The following is a 19,592-nucleotide window of genomic DNA, read 5'->3' on the forward strand; positions in this document are numbered from 1 at the left end:
GAATTCCCATCATTTCTATTTTTTTTAATACCTGGTGATTATATTGCAATGCTTGGCTGCAGGGCTGGCACAACGCTCATGAGAGATTTTTTGCTGCCGGTTCTCAGCATGCTTCTCACCACCCCCCGCCCCCCATCTCTCATCATATCACCCTTTGCTGGCTTGTACTTCTGCTCCCTCTGGTCACTATGCTGGCTTCACTCCCCCAAGCTCCTGCAGTCTGAGTCTCCCAGTGTCCTTCGGTCAGACTCAGCCCCCTTCAGGCCCAGGCTGCCTTACTACCCTCGCCTGTGTGGGCTCTGGCAGCTGGGCTGTTGCTGCCCGACGCCTCATTGTGACAGAGCCCTTTGGCCAAGCTTGGTGGTCAAGGCTGACCATTGGCATTTTTGATACCTACATACTTTTTTGGACCCATGCAGACTTATTTTTTGTTGTCATTACACATCGGTCCTACAATCACTGTTATATACCTCAATTGCTTTCTGATTTATCTATTGGCAAAAAAATTCCTTCAGCATAGCATTATTACAATGACCATCATAATCATTCTGAGCCATTAATTTGTAAGTACCATCATTAGTACTTTAACAGTTAACCAAATATTAATACATTTTGTTTGATAATTAAAATGATTAATAATGATTCATTACTAAAATAGCATCATCAGTCTGAGGCCTCCGCTCAACTCCCTGAGGGCTTTGCCCAGCTCTTACAAGTGGCACCTGTGACAACTGGTCACATGTGAAACTCTGACTCCTGGGGTGGCTGGGGCCTTGTGTTTCTTGTTTGGCACTGAATGTTCATATCGTGCCCCAGTGCCCACTTCTTCCTGTGCCTCCTCCCCTTGGCTCTCCTAATGTCACATCCCGTCACAAGCTTCTACATGTGCATGTCACACAGTGTATGTAGGTCGATGAGTGACCCCTGAAAAACAAAGGGGGAAAAGTGGGAAATGCTGAACATGTCTGAAGGCTTGTCAGTGGGTCTGAGGATGGGCCATCTAGGTGGGCTCCCACTTCAGCATACCTACCAAATGTTTCTGGGCGCAGGGCTCTGGCTCTGATCCTCACATCCCCTCTGAGAGGTTCTCAGGCTAGATACTCAGCCCATTTCACAGGAGTAGAAACTGAGGCCTACCGAGATTACTTGACTTGCCTTCAGCCACACTAGCTGATGGAACCAGGAGGGAAATCTGGGTCTTCTCTCCCTCCTGCCAGAGGTTTCCTGTGTTTTGTTTTCTTGAACAGAACCGTAAAATGCATTCTCTCTCTCTCTCTCTCTCTTTTCTTTCTCTCTTTTTCTCCCTCTTTGTCTCTGGTGTTTCTGGGAAGGTGTATGGCCGGATCCCAATTGCTGTGAGGAGTGGGAGAGGCAAAAATTACACCAGCTAAGTGGGTTTGGGGAACTGACAAACGAATTCCCTTTGCTTTCCAGAGGCTACTAATGGGAGCAGCAGTGGAGCTTAGCTGGAAGAGCGGATGGAATCACTTGCAAAACCCTAGTAAATCTGCAGGCCCAGCTGTTCCTCATCTGATGATCCTGAAGGGAAAGTGTGAAATAGTAGAGATGCTGATGGGCCTGGGGGGCCCCTTCAAAGGCAACCCGCTTTTCCCAAGGACCCCAGAGCAGGGGTGGGAAGTGTCCAGAAACGTCTGAAGGGTGTTTGTTAGAGTTGTGAGGCCTGGGCCCCCAGAGGCCAGAGGCACACATGGAGTGTGCCTGGGAACGCCCCAGTCCTGGAAGTTTCGAAGGAATGGGCAAGTCACCATCTCCCAGAGCACACAAGCATTGCTGGGAGTTAGGCAGCCCTGAGTTTGAATCCCACCTCCACAGTTTGGGGGCTGTGTGGGCCTGACTGAGATATTTAACCTCTCTGAACTTCGTTTCTGTCACCTGTAAAATGAGGATAACAATCCTCCCTTTGGGGTTGCTGGGAGGATTAAATTGCTAATGTATGTAAAGCTCCTGGCACGTGATAGGTGCTCAGTGTTCTTTCCCTTTCCCTCTTTTCCGCATCCTTTGCCCTAGGGGATCAGAAGGGGCCAGGCCAGTGCAGCAGGAGCCGACTGCCCTCTTCACCCGCCAGCCCCACGCCCCCTCCCCGGGGCACTCGCAGCCAGGCGCGGGTAGGGTGGGCTCCTGCTGAACACCGTTCCCACTTCCCTCATCCCTCCAGCCCCTACAGGAGCTGAGAATCCTGCTTGGACTAGAGGCTTCTAGGGCATGAGCTGCAGCCCCCAAGGCAAAGGGCACCCTCTCCGTGGCTGAGGACTCTGGCCTTTAATTGGGTTCCGACTTCTTCATTCCCCCGAGAGCATAGTTGTCAATCCTCCCCGCAGACAGGACGGCCACAAGCCGAGTTTCAGACAGCAGGCCCAGGCTGGTCCGGGCCCAGGGGCCCAGGGGCCCCAGGGGGATCTGCTGCCCAGGGCTGAGGACACCTGGCCTCAGAGCATCCTGGGTGACTCATGCTCACACAGACCAAGCCAGGATGTGCTGCCCGGCCAGCATGTGAAAGCCCTGCGTGGGCTGGAGTCAGACAGTCCTGGATTCAAAAACTTCGTCGACTGGGGAACCCCAGGCGAGCCATGGTCCCCTCTGAGCAGGGGCTCCCCATCTGTAAGATGCTAACGCCCCCTTGAAGGCTTGTGAAGTCTGCCGAGATCAACCTCCCAAGCCGGCAGCGTGGGCCCCGTGCATTTCTTTTCTGCTTTTTCCTCTCTGATTTTTCTCTTTCCTTATCTCTTTGACTTTTCTTCACCTCTAAATCTCTCCTCAGCACTTTTCTCAGTTCCTCAGGTGGCTTGCTTTTCTCCTTTCCACACATCAAACCACATAGGCTCGGAGGGAAAGCTTCGCCACTCAGACCACGAGGACCCTGTGCTCACAGGCCTGGGGATGCCGGGCTCAGCCGGGCTCCCAGCTCCTGAGCAGATCCTGGTACTGACCTCGGCTCCTTTCTCTTTCCCCGCTGGAGGTTTCTGCCTGGCCAATAACAGGAGAGACAGGAGAGAGCAGGGTGAGATGGGGAGCAGAGGTGGCAGTCCCTCCCCCACTCTGCAAACAAGACAGCAGAGGCTACAGGAAATAAACATGACACGACCCCCTTACGTCACAGCGCAATGGGGAGCAAGTCAGTCCATCTGCTCCCCTCCCTGTCACTCCCTGCCACATCCCAGCACCAGAAGGAAGTCCTTCCTTAAATCTAACTTATACCCTTCCTGCTGTGATTCCTGCCTACTTCCTTTTGGTCCACGTGGATGATGCTACCCTCATCATCCCTCCAACTGGCACGTCCTCAATCAGCCTTCTCCTCAATTCTGTTCAGCTCAGAGGCCTGAGGGAGTGAAAGCAAACTTTAAGAGGATGTTTAAAGTTTGGCTTCTCATCACCACATCTCAGCTGAGTCCATAAAACCGCCCTATAAAGCCCACCGGCCAGCCAGCTGCCCTCAGGCTCAGAGGCCTCCCTGTTTTATGATTGGCCCCAATTCAGACACCAGCTGGATGTAGGAACTTGCTGGCTTTTATGAAGAGATGTTAACGAGAAGCATCTCTTCCCTTCTGTCTTGTTCCCAGAAACTCTACTCCTTGCCTCATTCATGTGTTTTGTTTTCAGTCAGTCACCATTCACCAAGCACCTCCTGGAGCCAGGTTCTGGGTTGGGCCCTGGGGTGGGGGTGCTTCTACCTCAGAAGGGTCGGCCCTGCAGGAACTAGCACCTGGGCGGCACCACCACAGTAGCTGCAGTAGCTGCATCACACTGCACTCTCAGTGTTTGTAAACTGCACGGTAATTGTGAAACAGTGTTGGAAAAACAAACAGTTACAGAGCAGCCTGATAAGAGCTGCCAGGAGGTGTGCTCAGAGACCCGGGAAGAAGGACTCCGGCTCTGCTCAGGATCAGGGAAGTCTTCCCAGGGGAGGTGCCCTCTGTGCTGTTGCCTGAAGGATGCTTAAGAGTTTTCAAAGCAGGCAAGGTGGGCAGGTGGAGGAAGGGATAGCAAAATTCTGGGATCTCCTTTGCTAATGGACCAGGAGTGAGGGGTGGATACCAGGGGCCAGGATCCTAGCAAAAAGCCACAGGTGCAACACAGAGTCAAGTCTCTCCAGGGCTCAGTCTCTCTATCTGTGAAATGAATTTAGCCTTGGTTAGTTAAAAGACAACCCAGAAGTAATGATTGCTGCCACATGTACAGTCTTTCATCATTTCTTGCTACTTTCACATACATTACCTCCCATGATCCTCATAACCCTTAGAGGTAGGCAGGGCAGGTACTTTAATATCCATTTTGCAGATGAAGAAACTGAGACTTAGAGAAGTCCAATGACTCTTGGCTGGGGACACAGCTAGCAAGTGGCATATGTGGAGCTTGTATTGAAAGCCAGGGCTGGAACTTCTCTGGTGGCGCAGTGGTTAAGAATCCGCCTGCCAATGCAGGGGACATGGGTTCAAGCACTGGTCCAGGAAGATCCCACATGCCGCAGAGCAACTAAGCCCGCGCACCACAACTACTGAGCCTGCGCTCTAGAGCCCGTGAGCCACAGCTACTGAAGCCCGTGCGCCTAGAGCCCATGCTCCGCAACAGGAGAAGCCACCGCAGTGAGAAGCCTGCACAGCACAACGAAGAGTAGCCCCCGCTCACCGTTAACTAGAGGAAGCCCGTGCGCAGCAACGAAGACCCAATGGAGACCAAAAAATTAAAAAAAAAAAAAAAAAAAAATAAGCCAGGGCTCTTTCCCCGGGACAGCTGGGAGCTGCTTGGGGAAGAGCTGAAGGACGAAGGTGAGCAGTGGGGAGGGAGGGGCAGGGGCAATAAGTAGCAGCACCCCATGCCCCCTGGGCTGCCACCTAATACCTGGGTAAGAGCTACAGGCACTTGAGGGGACATAGATAGGTAAAGCCTCAGACTTCTCTGGGAGCAGGGGAAGGAAAAGGAGGACCCCCTGCAAGGTAGACCCACCTGGAGACGAAGGGTCCCAGGCAGAAGCCCATTTACAGGGCTCTCTTGACAGAGAGAGGGATTTGGGGAGGAAGGAGATGGAGGGTCAGCTATGACCCCCAGAGCAGCCACTGTCCCCAGGGCTGAGTGACCCCTTCTGCCTTGCCCCTGGGGGGAGGTGCTCTTGTCCCCTCCCCATCTCCCCTCACCGGGAACTGGGGGTGGGGGGGGTGCGGGGGAGAAGGTACACTCAGGTGTGCAGCATCACGTGTCCCAAACACAGGCAGGCGGTCGCAGACAAGCAACAGCCAGCCCCGTACCTGCTCACCCAGACTCCAACACACACACAGCCCACGCACTCCACCTTAAACGCCCCAAGACCCTCTCACATACACCCAAACCCACAGTCAATCACTCCCCCCACCCACACGAGCCCACTCATACTCACACACAAGTATGAACAAGGCGTGCAACGATTTAGGCATGCAAACGGCTTATACGCACAAGCACGACACCCCCAGGTCCACCGCTGAATCCAAAGCCTCTCATACACTCAGATACATGAAAACAAATGGAAAAAATGTTCACACACACAGCCCAGTGGGCCTGAGATAAGGGACCCAAAGAGCTCTGGAGTCTGAGCTGAGTTGCCCCGCAAGGCTCCCCCAGCCCGGCTTCCCTCAATCTTGTTGTTCTCTTCCCCGCCCCTCCACTCACTCGGCTCTCACCTCCGGCAGATCAGAGCTGCCCTCACTAGGACCGGCTCTCCATCCTTATCTCCAAGCCCCCTCCCCTTACAGCCCCTCAGGTACTCACTAGGGTGCCAGGGACACACTAGGGGCTCTGTTAATATCCCCTACCCCCCTTCCCCTTACCACCATGCAGAGAACCTGGGTGCAGAAAATGTAGGGTTAGGAATGGATGCCTGGTCCCAAGGTCTCTTCTGGTGGGTGGATGGGGGAGGGAGGGGGTGTCACATGCAGCAGGAAACACCCCACAGGGCCTCTCTCCTCAGGCCTGGGACCCCCAGCCTTCCCTCAGCCTTCCCTCTGTAAAGCAGGGTGGGTTGCGAGGGCTGCTGAGGGGAGAGGCTCTAGCCCCAGGGGGAAGAGGTGGCATCTCCTGGCCAGGAATCTCTATGTCTCTTCACACACACACACACACACACACACACACACACACACACACACACCTCCCCCACTCTAATTAGAATGGTTGCTCCAGCACCAGGGGACAGGCTGTGATTTATGAATGGGAGTTGGTGTAGAGAGATTCCAGCACCATCTGCTTGGGAGCAAACAGGAAGAGCTTCAATGTGCTGCAGACCTGGGGGAGGGAGCCAGTTGGTGGAACAGGCTCATAAAAGCCATTCCTAATGTGGCCACAGGTGCTCCTCCCCACCCCCAGCCCCCAGGGAAACCCAGAGCCTCTGCCGGGGTCCCCCATGGCACACACTCCCCTGGCCAAGGCCAGGCTGCCTGGAGGTAGAGTGGTGGAGGAAAGAAACTGGACCATCCAGCAGATCTGAGTACAAATACCTACAACTATTTACAACTGGGCTTTAGCTTGTTGGTCTATAAAATGAGGATGATGGCAATAAACAGCTATAATGTATAAAACATTTACCATGTGCTTGAGAAGGTAAATCATCTTAGCCCCATTTTACAGATAAGGACACTGAGGCTGTGTAGCTTGAGACTGTCCCAAGTTTGTCCTAGTGAGCTACAGGACCATGACTTGAACCTGTGTCAGCTGAGGTTACTGCTCTCAACCATTTTTTCTTCACACTATTCTCCAACACAGGGAAGTTTTGGGGGATTAAATGAGATAAATACTTCAAGTGCCTGGCATATGACGGTGCTCAATATGCGTTAATTTTCTTCCTTCTGGGTATCTAGCTTTGGAAGCCAAAAGATTCAAAGATGGGGCCGGGGGCGGGTGGGAAGACAGTGAAAGAGATACTGTGATCAGCACTTGGTGCCTTGAACAACAGCAGCCTGGTGAGTCCTGAGAAGTTTAGAGTTATAATCTAATGTCACCTACCGAAAAAAAATGAGAGCACCTTTTGATGACATGCCCACTTGATATTGTGCCTCAGAGTGATGAGTTTGGGTTGTAAGCAGGGCTCATAAATGACCGTTGCTTGTATGACCATCATGTGGCGAGTCTTAGTTTAGTTGTTTTCTTACTTTGTTAGTCCCCAGTGTGCTCAATTCTATTTCCCCACTAGTGGTTCTCAACTAGAAGAAATATTCAGAACCAGCCGAGGTTTCTAAAACTCCAGGAGTCCTAACCCCTCCCCGCCTGACCTGCTCCATCAGGATCCCAGGGCATGGCCTCTGACACCTTGCCAGGTTCCCCAGGTGGTATCAGGGCAATTCCTACCCCTTCTCCCTGCACATCCACTGGCCTTCATTTTGCAAGCCCTAGCCCTTCAGATGTAGAAATCATTTGGAATTCATTGACAGCATGACCAGAATGCAAGCTCCTCCCCATAAGGTCCGTGACTTATTTGTCCCCATGGCCCCTTCAGAGATCTCACCTTTAAGAATGAAGTCTTGTAGGAAACATAGATCCTTAGCAACCAACTTTAAGACTGGCGGAAACAAATGCCAAATGGAGGGACCAAGAATCTTGTTAACAAAATATCAATAATTGATATTGAGGGCTTCCCTGGTGGCGCAGTGGTTAAAAGTCCGCCTGCCGATGCAGGAGACACGGGTTTGTGCCCCGGTCCCGGAAGATCCCACATGCCGCAGAGCGGCTGGGCCCGTGCGCCATGGCCGCTGAGCCTGCGCATCCGGACCCTGTGCTCCGCAATGGGAGAGACCACAACAGTGAGAGGCCTGTGTACTGCAAAAAAAAAAAATTGATATTGAGAAGGGGAGATCAGAAAAGAAGTGACATCTCTTTGGCTTGGCCTTGAAGGATTTTGATAGCAGGTGGGATGAGGTATTTCAGGCAAGTGAGTCTCCATGATACTGGAGGCCATTATGCCTTGGCTCATGTATAGCGTCTCTTCGTATTGGCTTAATTTTCCATGTGAGAGTCGAAGGGTAGAAAAGCTCTGTGAGTCCCAGGGAGAAGGAGGAGAGACACAGAAGGCCAGCAGACGAAGTAGCTTGGCCCAGAACAGCCCGACACTTTCACTATCCCAAGCTGCAGACCAGGCCTCTGTCCTGTGCCCACGGCCCATTTCTCAGGATATACTGGGTCCACAATATATTATAGGGGCCACAAGAGGTAGAGTCCTACCCTATGATCTCGGGGAGGGGGGCGGTGGAGAAAAGCAAGTATCAGGGTTGTGCATACTCAAGGGTTAAGTGGAGTCTTTCATATTTAAAGGACAACAAAGGCCCAGAAGAAAGTGATGGGGTGAGCCTGCAGGAAGTGGCGCCTGGCCAGGCTGGAAAGTCAGCATTCTGCTGTCTCCCTCTGCCAACTCAGTCCATTACACTTCCTCTCCCACTCAAAATCAGACCTCCAGCTTCCCACCATCCAGCCACGATACCCCTTACCCAACCTGGCTGATATCACCTATCCACTCAGAGGTCCCCAGTCATCTTTTGAGGACTTGGGCAGCTGGTTAATGGTCTTCCTCTGCATCCCAACATCCTGGGCAACTGGAATGTCCACATGAACATCCCGACACCCTCACTTCTTTTTCTTTTTTTAAAATTTATTTATTTTTTATTTATTTATTTTTGGCTGCATTGGGTCTTCATTGCTGTGTGCAGGCTTTCTCTAGTTGCAGTGAGCGGGGGCTACTCTTCACTGCGGTGCGCGGGCTTCTCACTGTGGTGGCTTCTCTTGTTGCGGAGCACGGGCTCTAGGCGCACGGGCTTCGGTAGTTGTGGCATGCAAGCTCAGTAGTTGTGGCTCGTGGGCTCTAGAGCGCAGGCTCAGTAGTTGTGGCTCACGGGCTTAGTTGCTCCGTGGCATGTGGGATCTTCCGGGACCAGGGATCGAACCTGTGTCCCCTGCATTGGCAGGCGGATTCTTAACCACTGCACCACCAGGGAAGCCCCCACCCGCACATCTTGACTCCTCTGCTTCCCCACCTCCAGCGACCTTCTCCCCACCTCAGCCACCCACCTGGTACATCTCCCATAAAATTTTAACTTCCAGTTTCCCCCTCTCAGGCCACAGCTTCTTTCCTTTCCTCCCATAAAACCTGGTCTCTTTTCACAGAGATTTCTCCAATTCTCCCATCCTGTCTTGCTCATTCAACTATGGTGCTGGAGTGCCGGCTTTGGCCAAGGCACTCTGCCAGCTGTCAGCTCCTTCCTGGCTCTACTGCCTCCCCCATCGACCTGCCTGTGATTGGCCACATCACTCATTCTCTCTGGCACCCTCGATTCCCACACCCCCTCGCACTGCCTTTCCCAGCCTCGGAGGATTCCAGTCGTCTGCTTTCCCCACCATGAATCCCAGGCTACGAGAAGGCATAGGAAAATCACCCAACCGTGCAGCCTGGTGCCACTCCAGATTGATGGTCCCTGACGTCAGCCCGGCCCTCAGGCCACTGGGCCCCTGGTGGTCAGCTCCTGTTCTAAACCTTTACCACCCTTTCGGCTTCTGGCCTGCCCCGTCCCTCACATATAATTGACAGAGAAAATAGAGATCCTCAGACCAGAACTCCCCCGCCTTCCCTCTACTCCGCCTCCCTGCTTATCACAGACCCAACCCCGCCTATTTCCAATACCCTGTCTTCACTCCGCAGACCACCCAGTCCCTGTGAAACTTCCTCTCAGACGCTGTGGTCCTGACACCCTCTCCCAGGTCTCCTCTAACTTTCTGATCGTCCCCTCTGTCTCTTTCGCTTCTCTCTCCTCGGCCTAATGCATCTGTGTTTGGTTCCAGGGCTCCATCAATGACTTCTTTTGGTCTTGGCCTGCTCCTGCACCCCAAATGTTCTCATCTAACCGAAGGCTTCTTGCTCTCATAATTCTGATATCTGTGGCTCTCTGTCCCAGCCTGTCCTGGTGTCCTGGATGTTGTCTGTCTATCCTGTAGGAAACACCAAAGCAGCAGGTCCCCAACTGGGCCTCTTAACTCCTTCCCCAAACCTCTCCCACCCTCCTCCCTCTGTCTCTAGATGTTCAGTGACAGCGTCACCAACCACCCAAGCTAGAGACCTGGGAGTCCCCTCAGCTCCCTCCCGACCCCATCCCCACCCCTGAGCACCGCAGCCTGTCTATTCTGTCTCTGAGACCGTTCCCAAATCTACCCTATCCCTTCCGGCACAAGGCTGCTCTTTTTTTCCAGTCCTTACCATCTTCTGCAATCGCCTCTAACTGGTCTCCCTCCCTCTCACTGCTCCCAGCTCCCGACTCTCCCATTTTTGTATTTAAGCCGAACTTCCTACAGTGGCCCACAAAGGCCTTCACATTCTACAAGTCCCAGCCCCTCTCTGCTCTCCTTTCCTGCTTCTCTCCCTGATACCCACCACCCAGCCACCTCCTGGGAACCACTTATACCCTCTGCCAGTGCATTTGCTGATCCTTCCCTCTAGAATGCCCTCCCTCCCTTTTCCTTGACAGGGAAACTTCAGCCTCCAAGAGCTAATTCAGAGGTCACCTCCCAGGTACCCCAGCCCCTCAGGCAGAATTCACTGTGCTCTGGCTCTGTTCCCCTGCACTCAGTTTGCCCAGTCTACACTATCTGTTGGTTCTGATTTGGGGCCTGCGTGACCAATGGCTCCATGAACATTCCTGTCCATGAATCCACCTTTGGGGTGTGCCTATCTGTGACTTGACTACTTACGTACTGATGGGCTGCTTCCAAAGACCTATCTGAGAACTCCTGTTCCACGTCTTTACCAACGCTTGTTTTTATCAGACTTTTACATTGTTGCTAATCTGCTGGGTACTGTAGTGGAATCTCATGGGGAGTTTCCTTAGCATTTCCTTGATTACTAATCAGGCCGTGCACCTTGTTGTATATATTTGGCCATTTGAATTTCTGTGTGTTCAATTCTTTGGTCCAGTTCTTCCATTGTGTTGTCAGTCTCCTGCACGCTCATTTGTAGGACTTCTTCACACATTCTGGAGATGAGGCCTTTGTTGGTTGTACTCTCTTAATGGTGTCTTTTGAAGGAGAGCATTTCTTGATTTTAAAGTACTCAAATTTATCAATCTTTTCCTTTATGGTTGCTGTTATTTTTGTGTATTGTTTAAGAAAACTTGCCCTACCCTGAGATCATGGAGATATTTTTCTACCTTCTTACAAAAGCTTTATTGTTTTGCTTTTCACAGTTACGTCCACGCTCCACCTGGAATCCCGCAGCACTTAAGACTGATTTCTATAGTACCGCTAACCCCATCTGTTTATGTGTCTGTCTCCCCAGCTAAACAAAGACCTCCTGTAGGGCAAAGTACAAATGCAATTTTTAAATCTTTGTGTTCAGAGGTTCTTGCACAGTGTCTGGCACACAGGAGACCCTCAATAACTGCCCTTGGATGCTTGGGTGGCAGAATCCAGGCACAGCTGTTTCCAAGCAGGAAGGCCCTCTCTTCTGCGGGCTCCCACCCTCTCTGACTCCTGCCCTCCCCTCGATAAGCTAACATCCTTGCCATAAGCAGTTCCCAAGCACTTACTGTGTGTTGGCTTTGGCCACAGTTCTAGGGATGTGAGCTAAGGATAGTGAAGTCTCAGCCTTCAAAGAGCTCACCACCTGGCACCTGGTTTCCTGACACTGACTGGAGGCCCACACCCTGATTTGGGAAGCCAGACAGACCTGGGTTCCAATCCAGCTCTATCATCTGCATGACCTTGGGCAAGTCACTTCCATGTACTGAGTTTCGGCTTTCTACTTGGTCAATGGAAGAAGGCTGAATGAGACAGTAAATATAAAAATGCCAAGCAGGGCTTGGCCACATGGTTGGTGTCCAAGGATTGTAGAGTAAATGCTGGGATGAAGGACTGAGTAAGTGAAGCAGTGGGGCAGGGGCTGTGAGGAAAGCGAGGATTGGGCGGGGCAGCAGTAGGCCCGAGGCAGGCAGGCTTGTGGGTCTGTGGCAGACCTTCCTTGTTGTCACAGTAACTGCTGTCAGCAAATGTCTCCCAGACAGGAATCCCCTTCAGGGCTCCCTTCCCCAGCCCACTGCATTTGTTGACTCAAAACCTCTCCGCTGCCAATTCAGCCTGCAATAAGTAAGGAAGGGGGTGGGGAGGGGGAGAGGTGCAGGAGCGGGTGGAACTGTACAGAAAGGGGTCTTTGTCTGAGCACTCCGTGGCGTTTCAGATTTCGGTGGAGGCTTTTTTTTTTTTTTTAACCTCCTAAGGAGTTGAGTGGGCTGCACTTGTAATGGGAGGTATCTGAATTAGACAGCAGGGAGGACTTCCAGTGGGCTCTCTTTGTTGGGTTGTGGAACCATGGAATGGGTTGCCAAGGCCCTGGGGAATCTACCTGGGGCTTGGGCACAGATGCAGGACAGTGTCTGGGTGAGGGGCTTCGAGGGACTTAGCCTGGTGGCTCCCTAGCAGGTCCTCTCCCTGATGAGCTGAGAGGCTTAGGAAGGCTCCTCTGGACCCTTCTAGGCTTTGTGCGGGCCTCTCGCCACCTGTCGTTCTCTTGTTCGGGGCCCCTCTCCAGGGGCTCCTGGGGGTCACCCCTGGATCCTGAATCGACCAAGGCTGGATCCAGTCTCTTTCCTGATCCCGCAGAGCCCTTCCACCCAGCCTACTTTCAGGCCTGCCCTCCACCCCCAGCTCACAGCCAAGGAGAGGAGCCCAGCAGACAGGCCCTGACCTCCTAATGCCCGCGTCGCAGGCCTGCCGTGGCCCCTCAGGCCTGAGCCTTCTCCTTCCCTTGACACCTCGCCTGTCTCTTTAGGTGGTTTCCTGGCTTCCTCCATGCATATGCGTGCATGTGTTTGTGGCCCTTCTCTCTGGCATCCCATACCCATGGATCTGTCTGTCTGTCTGTCTCCTGACATTTGCCTCCCCCACCTCTTCCTGTCCTCTCTGCCTCCCTTCCTTTTTGTCTCCTTTTCTATTTGTCTCTCTCTGACTTTTTCTTTCTCTGACCCCCATTTCCATTTTTGTCTCTGTGTTTCTAAGTCTCTCTCTGTCTGTCTCTGTCTCTGAATCGGTCTCTCCTTTGGTGTCTGTGTCTCTAACTCCTCCTCTCATTCTGTCCCTCTCTCTATCACCGTGTCTCTATCTCTGTCACTGCCCGGGCCTCTCAGTGAATGTCTCTGGCTCTCTCCTTGTCACTCTCTCTGCCCCTCCTGCTCTGAGCCTCTCTATCCTGGACACTCAGCAGGCCGGTGTCAGAGCCAGAGGCTGCCCAGTGGCCTCTGCCTCTGACATCACTGCTGGGGAGAGGCTTTGCCAAAAGCTGCCAGGTGAGCGCAGGCCTCGTGTCCCCAGCCCTGCTCCTGAGCCAGAGTCCCAGGGGGCTGCAGCCAGTGTTCTCCCAGCAACTGCTGAGACCCTTTCCCCACTCCCCTCCTTCTCTCCCAGACTCAGACTTGCCCCCCTGAAGTCCCTGAGCCCTGGCTGCGAGCCCAGCGCCACTCGGATCTCCGGGGGAGGAAGGGGGCCCTGGCAGGAACCCCACCCCACCCTCTTCAGGAGCTCACAGGCCAGCAGGGGTGACCCCACACCCACACGTGGGAAACAGGGTGGACACAGGTCAGAAGAATCTGGGGCCCAGTGTAGCCACAGAATGGAAAATCCCAAAGGAAGGGAGAGGTGAGACTACAGATGGAGAGGGCAAGAGAGGACATTCAGAGGAAAGGACCTGAACTGGCAAAGGCTTCGAGCGAGGGAGGAATGATGACGCAACCTTGAGGGCCGATGGTTTAAGGGCTAGAATTAAGATTAAGGCTTGTGTAAGCGCCGGAGAGCAGAGAGAAGGTGAAAGCTAGCCACGGGATGGTAGGTGGGGGGAAGCAGAAGTTTTCCCAAGAGACGATGACATCTGAGGTGGGTTCTAATTCGCCCAAGGTGAAGAGGAGGGAAAAGGCTCCGCAGGCTAAGGAACGGAAGGGCCTGCCGTGCTGGGGAGTCGCAGGCTCCGCGTGGTGCGGAGAGAGAGACAAGGGCCGAGGGACGGAGCGAGGAGGCTGCTGTGCCACCCTAGGGCTCTCCACTCCATCTGCGGGCTGCCCGGGAAGGGTCTGGAGCAGGAGAGTGACATCATCAGGGCTCATTTTTACTTTTTAATAAATCAGCCGCAGCCGTTTGGGGATGGACTGGCAGGAGAGGAGACTGAGGGTGAGGAGACCAGCTAAGACGTGGCAAGAGCGAAGGAGGGCCCGCTGGGACTGCGCTGCGGCAGTGGGGACCGGAGGATGCACGGAGGGCGCCCTCTGAGGTGACAGGTTTGCAGCCCCACCAGAAAGGGGGAGGAGGTTGGAGTAGTCTGAAGTTTCCAGCTTAGGGAACACAGAGGAGGAGGAGGAGGCATTTAGAGGAAAAGACCAAGCACTTGGGGACTGAGGTGTCTGTGGGCCTTCCTGAGGGTAGGACCCACACACACACCCAATTCCTGGCAGGTGTGGAGGCCTACAGAGGGACCGGTGGCACAGAGAGGCCTGGGGCTGGCGGTCCCTGGGGCTGAGCAGAGGCTAAGCTGGGTCATCTATTTCTGGCTGGTTGCAGCCCCAAAGCAAGAAAGGGGTAAGAAATGGCTTAGGAGAGACACCGCCTGGTGCCCTCTCCTGAGTCCTGCTTCCTCAGTGTCTTCTCACCCACACCCCCTACTGTGCCCAAACGCCCACAGACACACACACACACACACACACACACACACACACACAGAACTGGATCAGCAATGGCGCCAAATGTTTCAGGCCAACCAACAAGTATTTTCAAATGCAAATTCCCTCCCTTCCACCCGGTCCCCCTCACAACTGCTTTCCGAGCAGCTGGAGGCAGAGTCGGGTGGGGGGCAGCAAAAATAAATCGCATTTTCTGCTCCTTTTCAGTGCTGGGCCGCAATCCCCTACCGCCTGCCTCCCTCCCCACAGACGGGGGATTAGCTGGGCCTCAGGTTCGGCTCTGTCTCGAAGGGAGGGTGACGGGCAGGGCAGGGACTGAGCTGGGGAGGGGGTGGAAGCGTTCAGTGACAGGGCTAAGAATAACAGCTTCTATCAGGCCTGACACCCTCTCCCACTTGCCATCGCTCAAGTTGTTCCGGGTATGTGGGAGACAGACAGACAGATACAGGGTGTCTGCATGGGGCTGTGTGTATTTGTGCATGAGACAAAGACCAAAGCTGGGCCGGGGGTGTGGAGGCCCAAGCTGACAGGCAAATGGCGTGGATGTGAGTGGGAGAGGCTGGAGACAGAGCAGCCCTGTGTGACAGTGAGGCCGTGAGACAGAGAGGAGAGATCTGGGGGGAGAGCATGCTCCGTGTGCTTGAGTGAGTGTGCGTGTGCGTGTGTTAGAGGCTGCAGGGGGACGCGCTGTTGTGACCGAGGCTGCTGATGTGTGGGAGAGAAGCCCAGACAGGCAGGGGAGGCTGGGTCCGGGCGTGCGGCCATCATCAGGCCGCTCCTGAGTGGCCAAGGTGGGAGCTTCAGGGGAGGGCCTGGCAGGAGCTGCCCGGGGCCACGAGGCCCTCTCCTGTTGGAAGGGCAGCTGAGGAGGGAGCGCGCATGCACACCGGGGTGTGTCAGGGTGTGGAATCTGTGTGTTGCGTGTAAGGGTGTGTCATACGTGTGTTAGTGTCTGTGCAACTGTGTATCTGCATATGACGGTGTGTGTTAGAATGTGTCTCTGTATATGTGTGTGTATGAGCCTGTGAATGAATGTGTCTGTATGTGAGCATGTACGTGTGTACACCTGAATGTGTGTGTGAGCATGTGTGTGTGTCTGTGTTTGTGTGTGAGTGTGTCTGCGTGTGTGTGTGTGTCTGTGTGTGTGTGTGCGCGCACATGTAGACAGATGATGGGATCCTCAGGCCCTCAGCCCGCCCTGCTGCCCTTATTGCCTCCAGCTCCCAGAAGATGTTTAGGGAATTGTATGTGTCGGTCTCTAAATCTGTCTCCAAATTTCTGTGTAGAGTGAACTAAAGATCAGGGCTGGGAGCGACAGGCTGCGGCACTCCTCGCCCCGTCCAGAAGGAAGCAGGAAGGACTGGCATTGCTGTTTGCCTGCCCACAATGCCCGCACCCACCCACTTCCACCCCAGCTGGCATCTGGGAGGGCAGTGATGCCTCAGTTTACCAAAAGCACAAGTTTGGAGGAAGCAGCAAACGATCTGAATTTCTGTATATGAATCACAAATGCCATGGGAGGCGCTCAGAACAGACTTACGGTGCATTCTTTGTCAAGCTGGCGCTTCACGTGGCATGTGGCACCCCAGCCCTGTTAGAGCAGCTGTCTGGGCCCCAGGCCTGGACTTCAACAGCTAGGAGGGTCCACGTAGCACAGGTATCCATCCATCTATAACATCACCTAGAGGGGTTCTTTAATTCAGGACTTTATGTAGCCAACAAAATGGTTCATTGAGAATGACTAAACTCAACCTTGGAAAGAAAATCATAAACATTTTACTACCTAGCTAAGCCAAGCATGATTACATATGGAAACTATGGACGCTACTCAGTGGGATTTTGATATTAATTTCCAATTTCCTCTTCACTGAGGAACTGATGAAAACCCAGTCTCTGTGCTATCCAGGCTAGAATCAGCATCTTTGTTCACTGCTCATCCAAACCCTGCTGTTTCTCACCCCGGCTCTCTGTCCCCTTCCCCCAGCTCCATGCTGGCTGCTCCAGAGTTTTGACTTGACTGTTAGTCTCCAAGGGTGCACACACTCAGGGTTCATTTAAGTGCAACCTCTGCCGGTTGTATTAAGGAGAGCTGCCTCTTCTCTCTAAACCTCCATGGGCTCTTCTCTCTGAAAATCCCAGGCCTGCTGTCTCCAGGGAGGACCTCCCTCTGTGGGCACCATGCTGATACCCCGCTCTGCGCCCTGTTCCTGGCACCCTATGTTTGCCCATTCTGGCCTGTCCTTCCTGCTCCGCATAGGGGTGCCACCTTCTGCCCCAGTGAGATAAAGGGAAGTGTGTGTTATTCCCTGCTTTGAGTAGGAAGCCGAGAACAGCTTCCACCATCAGTCAAGAACAAGACAACTCAAGGCTTCCCGTGTTGTATCCTTGCTGTCTCCTCTGGCAGAAGGAGCTGTCACTCCATGTGCAATGTCGTGGTGACTCCACTTAACCTCCACACTGCATGGAACAAGTAGCTTCAAGTGGGAAATAACTCTGGGGAGGGGCCCAGAACAGGACTTGGAGGCAGGCACACCTCAGTCTGATGCTCAGCCCTGTCCCTATGTGACTGGGCAAGTCAGTTATTCTCTCTGTAAATATGGTATATTCATACCTTTCTTGCAGGTCTGAGAAATTAAAATGAAATCGTGTATTCATATTGAAAGCCCCTGTACCTAGTAGGCATTCAGTAAATGATACTTATCACTATTAACCACTGCATCAACTGAGGGGATCTTGAGGAACATCCAAACTTTGGCTGTGCATCAGTCACCTGGGAAGCTGCTTAAAAATGCAGATCCCTGGGCCCAGGGTCTTTGAATCAGTGGGCCAGGCCTCAGGTGCTCCATCTGCCCTGGCTTCAGAGTGCCAGGGCTGTTTGTGAAAAAGACTAGGCTATGCAGGCCTCCCACCCTTCTTGCATTTCAGAGCTACTGAGGCCCCAACATGCACCAGTTCCTGAGGTCACCTTCCCAGGTGAGGCCCAAACTGAGTTTGACATCGTCTTCACCCAAGAGTACCCTGGCAGCTGCTTTGGTTTTCATTATAGGCAGCCTGGCACTGGGTGGCTGTGGCCTGTTCACCTGAACTGCCGGCACAAGGCACAGATGCTAATTACACGGGTAAGTACTTGCAGATTTCCCAGGAACAACAAAGATAATTTGTTTGCTGCACGGCTTGTTAGGAGGAAAGCAGGACTCTGGTGACTGGGTAGCTTGTAGATTAGGCCTGTGGCCTTTCACCTCCTCCTGCCCTTGCCTGCTGGTTCTCCCAGCTGTGCTGATTAGAAGCTGGAGAAATTAAGATCTCCCCCTTGCTGCCCACCCTCAGCAGGCTGCAGGAGGTGGGGGGAGGAATGGGGGACCCGGCTGCGAGGCTAGGCCAGGCTGAGGACATTTATAGAGCAGGGGTCCCGGCCACCCAGCCTGGCACATGTGGAGATGGGGCAGACCACGAGCAGGAAGCGGGGTGCTGCTCTGCGTCTCCATCTCCCCTGTGGTCACACCCAGCACTGCAGCCACTGCTGACATGCAGTGCCAATGAGCCCGCTGAGCAGGCAGAGGAGGGGTCATGCACCAGGGCTGTGGCAGCTGGCGAGGGAGCTTCCTGGGGCTCCCACACAGTGGCAAGAGAATGCAATACCCCTGATGTCGGCCTTGACTGTTATGGAGTGGGCGAGAGTGGCACCCTATCCAGCTAAGAACAGGGTCTTGCCAGATCCCTGGGCTTGAACAGACTTGTATAAGAAGAAAGTCCCCATAAACTTAGCAGAGTCCATCTCCCTAACAGCAGTGCGAGTGACCCCATGAGAATTCAGGCATCAGGGCTGAAAGGGCCTCTCTCCTTGCTTCCTTCTGCCTGGGGGGGATGAGAAAAAGGGGATAATTACTATACTTATTATTAATGTTGGCGTCCCTCATACTTTCACGTGTCTTAATGGCACTAACAGTCACTATTTATCAGTGGCTACTATGTGCCAGACAATGAAATAGGCGCTCTGCATATTTGATGAGGCCTAGAAGACAGTCATTAGATTCAGATTACAGGAAATTGACACTCAGTGAGATTAAATACCTTGACCAAGGTCACACAGTAAGATGCAGAACAAGGATTTGCACCCAGGGCCCCATGTGTTCCTCTGGCCTCAGGTGACAAGCTGTCCCTTGACGGGCTCCTCCCCATGGACACCAGGGCGCAGTCAGAACCAGAATGCAGGTCTCTCCCACCCAAGCATGTGATTTTCTCAGAGAGGCTGGTGCCTGGGGGAGACTGGGGGCCATGAGTGGTGTGTCCCCTGAGGCAGGTGTGATGAGGAACACTTATAGGGGACTCCAACCTTATTCTGGACTGGTGGAAACTCCATCAGGATAATCTTGCTGCACACCCTGGGCTGCACCCGCCTCCGTCCCTTCCCCTTTCTCTCTCCCGCTCCCACAGGCTGCAGGCGACTTTGAAGGTAGTTGGAAACTGTCTGTGGGGGATGGGAACCTGGTCTCCCTCTAGTGCAGAGGCCAGGCTGGTGTGGGTAATTCCACAGGTAAGTCTGCAGTGGGGCTGGGTACAGGACCTCTTTGGCTGGCAAGGTGTGTGTGTGTGTGTGTGTGTGTGTGTGTGTGTGTGTGGTGGAGTGGGGGGGGAGGGGCGGTTGGTGAGTAAAATGACAATGCCAACCCTTTGATCAGCTGCTCTCTGTGATCCCTAGATTTGCTCACACTGCATCCGTTTACATCTCTCCATTCCAGTTTCACTAATCATCACACCTCTTTATTCCCTTTATAATTTGTTGAAAAGTTGCTAGTTTGGAAGAATTTGTTCAAAGGAAGTATAAGTTCTGCCCACAGCCACCCCTCCATCTCTCCACTTCTGCCCTTGGGCCTAAGACTTCACTGCCTCAGTTGTTGAGAAGGAGACTTCTCCTGACAT

The 19,592-nt window shown here is 53.4% G+C and overlaps 1 protein-coding gene across 1 annotated transcript in view; it reads left to right on the top strand.

Moving 5' to 3' along the window:
* The window catches only part of MAGEF1 (MAGE family member F1), a gene marked incomplete at both ends in the record, with an annotated part of 59,527 nt that extends 45,982 nt beyond the window's left edge, over nucleotides 1-13,545 (top strand). Inside the window, 3 exon segments of the mRNA XM_079705219.1 lie at nucleotides 2,029-2,126; nucleotides 2,840-2,940; nucleotides 13,411-13,545. Coding sequence (XP_079561345.1) covers nucleotides 2,029-2,126; nucleotides 2,840-2,940; nucleotides 13,411-13,545 — 334 coding nt within the window.
* Nucleotides 13,546-19,592: the final 6,047 nt, after the last annotated feature.

This window comes from Hyperoodon ampullatus, assembly GCF_949752795.1.
Source record: "Hyperoodon ampullatus genome assembly, chromosome: 5".
NCBI classification, from domain to species: Eukaryota; Metazoa; Chordata; class Mammalia; order Artiodactyla; family Ziphiidae; genus Hyperoodon; species Hyperoodon ampullatus.